Source organism: Berghia stephanieae, chromosome 10 (genome assembly GCF_034508935.2).
Source record: "Berghia stephanieae isolate SIO BIC M18660-M18661 chromosome 10, UCSD_Bste_1.3, whole genome shotgun sequence".
Taxonomy (NCBI): Eukaryota; Metazoa; Mollusca; class Gastropoda; order Nudibranchia; family Aeolidiidae; genus Berghia; species Berghia stephanieae.
This window is the reverse complement of record NC_088369.1, coordinates 45093951-45101450: the sequence shown is the minus strand read 5'-3', so window position 1 is coordinate 45101450 and position 7500 is coordinate 45093951. Positions and strand designations below refer to the sequence as shown.

Here is a 7500-nt window from a genome sequence, read left to right as displayed (position 1 = left end):
CTGCGACCTTATTGGTACGACAACTCCGCCTGGCAGGTGAGAGCGTGGCTCTACCGTGTGAGCTATCCACGAACACAAAATATTCGTTTCAAACTCAAAGTCATTACTAGATCCCTCTCTCACCCACTTCTTGAGATCGCCGATTCGTTCGTACACCACCATCGCGAATAATTTTGACCAGCAGTTAAGCTTAATAGCCAATATTCTCAACACAAACATATAACATAGAAACGATTGAGACATTGAGTATGCTCCGGTGTATGGGGTGAATTTTAATTCAGAAAAGCGAGTGGAGCAGGCACTTATGTTGGTAACAACAAGATATGAAGTGAATAGAAAAGTGCCAGAAGACAACAGAGAATAAAAAATTTTTCGCGGCGGTGGTGGGGTTTGAACCTGCGACCTTATTGGTACGACAACTCCGCCTGGCAGGTGAGAGCGTGGCTCTACCGTGTGAGCTATCCACGAACACAAAATATTCGTTTCAAACTCAAAGTCATTACTAGATCCCTCTCTCACCCACTTCTTGAGATCGCCGATTCGTTCGTACATCACCATCGCGAATAATTATTCGCGATGGTGGTGTACGAACGAATCGGCGATCTCAAGAAGTGGGTGAGAGAGGGATCTAGTAATGACTTTGAGTTTGAAACGAATATTTTGTGTTCGTGGATAGCTCACACGGTAGAGCCACGCTCTCACCTGCCAGGCGGAGTTGTCGTACCAATAAGGTCGCAGGTTCAAACCCCACCACCGCCGCGAAAAAAATTTTTTATTCTCTGTTGTCTTCTGGCACTTTTCTATTCACTTCATATCTTGTTGTTACCAACATAAGTGCCTGCTCCACTCGCTTTTCTGAATTAAAATTCACCCCATACACCGGAGCATACTCAATGTCTCAATCGTTTCTATGTTATATGTTTGTGTTGAGAATATTGGCTATTAAGCTTAACTGCTGGTCAAAATTATTCGCGATGGTGGTGTACGAACGAATCGGCGATCTCAAGAAGTGGGTGAGAGAGGGATCTAGTAATGACTTTGAGTTTGAAACGAATATTTTGTGTTCGTGGATAGCTCACACGGTAGAGCCACGCTCTCACCTGCCAGGCGGAGTTGTCGTACCAATAAGGTCGCAGGTTCAAACCCCACCACCGCCGCGAAAAATTTTTTATTCTCTGTTGTCTTCTGGCACTTTTCTATTCACTTCATATCTTGTTGTTACCAACATAAGTGCCTGCTCCACTCGCTTTTCTGAATTAAAATTCACCCCATACACCGGAGCATACTCAATGTCTCAATCGTTTCTATGTTATATGTTTGTGTTGAGAATATTGGCTATTAAGCTTAACTGCTGGTCAATATTATTCGCGATGGTGGTGTACGAACGAATCGGCGATCTCAAGAAGTGGGTGAGAGAGGGATCTAGTAATGACTTTGAGTTTGAAACGAATATTTTGTGTTCGTGGATAGCTCACACGGTAGAGCCACGCTCTCACCTGCCAGGCGGAGTTGTCGTACCAATAAGGTCGCAGGTTCAAACCCCACCACCGCCGCAAAAAATTTTTTATTCTCTGTTGTCTTCTGGCACTTTTCTATTCACTTCATATCTTGTTGTTACCAACATAAGTGCCTGCTCCACTCGCTTTTCTGAATTAAAATTCACCCATACACCGGAGCATACTCAATGTCTCAATCGTTTCTATGTTATATGTTTGTGTTGAGAATATTGGCTATTAAGCTTAACTGCTGGTCAAAATTATTCGCGATGGTGGTGTACGAACGAATCGGCGATCTCAAGAAGTGGGTGAGAGAGGGATCTAGTAATGACTTTGAGTTTGAAACGAATATTTTGTGTTCGTGGATAGCTCACACGGTAGAGCCACGCTCTCACCTGCCAGGCGGAGTTGTCGTACCAATAAGGTCGCAGGTTCAAACCCCACCACCGCCGCGAAAAATTTTTTATTCTCTGTTGTCTTCTGGCACTTTTCTATTCACTTCATATCTTGTTGTTACCAACATAAGTGCCTGCTCCACTCGCTTTTCTGAATTAAAATTCACCCCATACACCGGAGCATACTCAATGTCTCAATCGTTTCTATGTTATATGTTTGTGTTGAGAATATTGGCTATTAAGCTTAACTGCTGGTCAAAATTATTCGCGATGGTGGTGTACGAACGAATCGGCGATCTCAAGAAGTGGGTGAGAGAGGGATCTAGTAATGACTTTGAGTTTGAAACGAATATTTTGTGTTCGTGGATAGCTCACACGGTAGAGCCACGCTCTCACCTGCCAGGCGGAGTTGTCGTACCAATAAGGTCGCAGGTTCAAACCCCACCACCGCCGCGAAAAATTTTTTATTCTCTGTTGTCTTCTGGCACTTTTCTATTCACTTCATATCTTGTTGTTACCAACATAAGTGCCTGCTCCACTCACTTTTCTGAATTAAAGCGCTTTAAGCACATTTAGTGGATATTGCGCTATATAAAGCTCAATTTTGATTAATTTTTTTTTAATACTTACGATTCCTTTCTTTCGTTTCTTTCTTTCTTTTTTTTTTTTTTTTTTTTTTTTGGTCCAAAATACTGGGATTCAGAATAAAACTCATAAATCCTTCATCCTAATCAGCAGCTCACGATTTCACTACCTTGTCTATACAAGTCCTTCAAGAGCAAGCAATCCAATACGCTTCAACAGCCGTGACGTCACTTCCCTCGTAATGACGCCTGGTAACTTAGTAACTGGCTCTAAACTATCGGAACAATGGCGGACGCCCTTGTGAAATATTTCTCCGACTAGCATAAAAGCGTATCCAAACGAAAAAAAAAAAACAAACCATTATAAACTAAGTAATCTCATTCCAAGACAAAGACAGAAAGTAATTATTGGAAAACATATGTAGATGGATAGAAGACACAGTAAGTACCTCCGCTCTGCCTACTATGGAAGTTCCAAAATAAAAACCACCCAGAAACAAACAATATAACATTTCGCTTACCATCTTCATCTTGTGAATCTGTCATCAATACTAGAAGATCGTCTTTCTCATATTCGTCACTTCCCGTCATGCCTTCGTCCTCGTCGTCTTGTTCCAATTCCCATGGTCGGAATAAGGACGTGGTACAACGATTGGTCATGTGACTTTTACTGGTGTCCTTGTCGTCGTCTGTGACGGTCTTGGTGCAGCAGATCTTATTATTATTATTATTATTATTATTATTATTATTATTATTATTATTATTATTATTATTATTATTGACACAACAAGTGTTGGTATAACCTATGGTATTGTCATTGTTATTTTCCTCATCGAGACCGGCATGTTTTTCATTTGACATGTTATCATCATTCATGAGTTGAATTCTTTCGCCATTATCGTTTTGAAAATCAGACGAGCCGCACGGCTTAATCTTTAAACTGGAGGGTGAGTTTGGGCTTGGTATGGCTTCTTCCTCCGTGTTTACTTTGGACGTTGTAGAATCAATACTGATATTTTTAACATTCTGGAAACGACTTAATATAATATTATTATTGTTATGAGAAACAGTCAATGTTTCTATGCTATTTTCATTGACGCGTATGTCTTTGGTAATGAATTTGTCATTATTTTCGTCATTCTCGATTTTCATAGCTCCGTTTTCAAAGGTGCAGTTGGCGCTCAAATTACTTGCATTAGTAGAACGATGGTCAATGATGTCAATTTCAGTGTTTTTCATATGATCATCGTATTGCGTTTGAAGGTTCCGTTCTTTGAGAGAAAGTGTACCGTTTTCAATGTCAGTGCATTTTGTGTAATAACAGTGTGAATTATGGGCTGTGCATTCTTCAGCTTTTGTCATTCGTCTTGATTTTGTGTCACCGATAAATTCCAATTCATTATAATCTACATCCGATTTATACGAATGTCCATTGAAGTTGTTCCTGGTACTTTCATTGTTCTGTGATAATGTCTGTGTTTTGAATGATCTTGTTGAGCACCACAATGTTGAAGAACATTTCGTTTCATTAATATTGTTTTCCTTTATTTCTGTGGATGAAATTATATGAAAAATAGAATTCATTATGAATTATGTCATAATTTATACATCAAGTAGAAATCCCCAACTTGCGCTAAGACTAAGTAGGCGCTACACATATAAAGATAAAGTAAGACAAATGCTATTACTACTCAAAAGCCTGCCGGAACTGGAATATGTGACCCTTCGCCTCAAAACGGTATTAAGTCGGGATGGTTAATATGTTCAAAATTGAATTTATAGCCAGAAATATCAGACTTGTGTTGAGTTTATATGTTTTATTGAGGAGAATGGATACCATATTTTAGGGTGCTAATGCCAACAATTAATATTTTTGACCAGTTTAACATTTAATTCGGCTTTTAAGCATCTGGTTCTCTTCCGACATAATACCGTTTGGAGGCGCTGGGTCACATATATTTAACATTTTCCTGAAACATCTGAGCTAGAGGCTAGAGATATCTTTAATATTTCTATTATATTGGGGTTCCGACAGAGGAAGCATTTTCAGCTACAGATAGTTTCCATGCTGCTATGTGGTCTTGTGGTATGACACTCGCTTTCGGATCGGAAGGTCCTGGGTTCAAGCCTCGCACTCGGCGCATAGTTGAGTCCTTGGAAAAGGCTCTTTACTCACATTCTCTCACCGTACTCAGGTGTAAAATGATTACCTGGCCGTTAACAGCGTTGTCTCTGTTCGAAAAAAAATAATTGTAATATCGCCAAACAGGCGTAATGTCCCGTCTTAAATTTTAAGTGTTGCTGTTGGCCCTTGTGAAGCGCTTTGAGTACGTTTAGTGGATATTGCGCTATATAAAGGCTCAATATTTTTTCCAAACTGTATGGGAATAGTAATTTGTCTTCTTTTTTTTTTGGGGGGGGGGGGGATCTGAGTGGTTTAGCAGATGTGTATACAAGTCGAGAACTCAAGAAAATAGAATGGCGCTGAATCATTTTGGCATTCGAACACTTTTGTGGCAATTTTGAACTCACTTGTTGCCAGTGGTCATTGCCGCATGGGTCTGTCTTAAAGACGAATTCAATGTGATTGGGTCTAGATCTTCTCAAGACATTTTTCCCCAACAAAGTCATCACTTGCGTTATTTTCTTGATGTTCTCATAACGTTTGGGTCTTTCTTTAAGATGAATCCAATTTAATTTATTAAAATTTATTTATTTATTAATTATTATTATTATTATTATTATTATTATTATTATTATTATTATTATTATTATTATTATTATTATTATTATTATTATTATTATTATTATTATTATTATCATTATCATTATCATTATCATTATTATTATTCATAAACAAAGCAGCGTGTTTACATTTGTTCAGAAATGTCCAATCGTTGGACAGCAACAAATCACGTGATTGATGACTTGGTTGGACGAGGACATGAATATAGATCGCTGCCATTGAAAGTCCATAATGGCAAAAAGATTAAGTAATATAATACAAACGCTGTGAAACTACGGAAGTTCTCCCTCAATGTCAATTGACTTACAAATGGAACCCAAAACATAAGGCTTAATCGTCTCCTTACCAACCATTTTCAGGATTTTCTCCAAAACTTCACACCCAACTAACAAATAATAGATTTTATATCACTCAGACATAATAATAGCAGTAAATCTTGCGATACATAATTTCTTTAGCAAAACATGCTCTACAAGACCATTTTTTCATTTTCTTTAAATTTTATGATGTACAAAAGAAATTTGAATAAGAAAAAAACTTGGTTGTATCGTAACGAATGTGACGATTTCCCTATAGTTGGTAAGTAGAGGGTTAAATGTTGGTTGTATCGTAACGAATGTGACGATTTTCCTATAGTTGGTAAGGAGAGGGTTAAATGTTGGTTATATCGTAACGAATGTAACGATTTTTCTATAGTTGGTAAGTAGAGGGTTAAATGTTGGTTGTATCGTAACGAATGTGACGATTTCCCTATAGTTGGTAAGTAGAGGGTTAAATGTTGGTTATATCGTAACGAATGTAACGATTTCCCTATAGTTGGTATGTAGAGGGTTAAATGTTGGTTGTATCGTAACGAATGTGACGATTTTCCTATAGTTGGTAAGTAGAGGGTTAAATGTTGGTTATATCGTAACGAATGTGACGATTTCCCTATAGTTGGTAAGTAGAGGGTTAAATGTTGGTTGTATCGTAACGAATGTGACGATTTTCCTATAGTTGGTAAGTAGAGGGTTAAATGTTGGTTGTATCGTAACGAATGTGACGATTTTCCTATAGTTGGTAAAGAGAGGGTTAAATGTTGGTTGTATCGTAACGAATGTGACGATTTCCCTATAGTTGGTAAGTAGAGGGTTAAATGTTGGGTGTATCGTAACGAATGTGATGATTTCCCTATAGTTGGTAAGGAGAGGGTTAATAAGGAAATCTAATGCACAACAATCGTATCTACCAAAGATATTGATTTTTACACAGTTGTGGAATAATTCATTTCGTAAACAAATTTTAACATACCGTTTTCTCTCGATTAGAATATCGACCGAATTAGATAAGGTACTACCGCAAATTCGGGGACCCAAATAATTTTGGGGTTTTGGGAGGGGGGAAACTTTTTTTTTTTTAAGTCTCTCCCCTCCCAAACCCCCTACTAAAGACTTTAAAAAAAAAAAAGTTACCCCCCTCCCAAACCCCCAAAATTATTTGGGTCCCCGGGTTTGCGGTTTTACCATTAGATAATACACACACAAAGGTCACTAGAACATGATAGAATATTTTAGAACATCCTCCTTGAAAACTTCACCACACCATTGATTTCAATGAATTCATTGACCGTTGTGTCACAAGAGGATTTCGTGTGTGTCACCGATTGGGTCTTTAATCAGGTGTGTACAACGCCGTGCACGCAATAATGGAGCCAACTCACTCACACACTCACACACACATACACACACACTCACACACATACACACACACACACACACAAAAGAATTTTTTTTAAAAGAAAAAAGAAAAAGAGAAAGAAGAGAAAAGAAAACAAGTTTTAAAAAAATAGAAAAAAAAACAAAAAACAAACAAACAAACACTTTGAAGGCCCGAGGATGTTCACGAGTAAAAACAAAAATAAATGTAAACCAAAAAACTCATAGAGACAATTAATCAGTAGATTTTTGACCAATCAAAACATGGAATTTGTGACACATCCTCACACGTGCTCGGGCAAACATTGTTGGTTGTTTATAAACAGTAACGTCAATGGAATTGACCTCTCTCTCTGATCATTGTTTTTGTTTTTATACCACCAAATGGGTGACTAGTTATCACACGATTTTTTCGATCAAATTATGAACGTTTATATTCACACATAATTTTGTGTTCTATTATAGATAGAATGCGCTTGGCCAAGGAGTTCACAACATTGCCATCCGGAAGTATAACGGACCAACACACAAACTCTGTGTAACCATGAACTTTTATAGTCTGGTTAATACAGTTTAGTGAGAACA

General features: G+C 37.9%; 1 protein-coding gene across 1 annotated transcript in view; it reads right to left on the bottom strand.

The window, feature by feature from the left end:
• The window catches only part of LOC144955949 (uncharacterized), a 27141-nt gene that overhangs the window by 16478 nt on the left and 3163 nt on the right, over positions 1-7500 (bottom strand). The window contains exon 2 of the mRNA XM_078886211.1: positions 2997-4025. Within this exon, the coding sequence (XP_078742337.1) occupies positions 2997-4025 (1029 nt within the window). The remainder of the gene's footprint in view (positions 1-2996; positions 4026-7500) is intronic.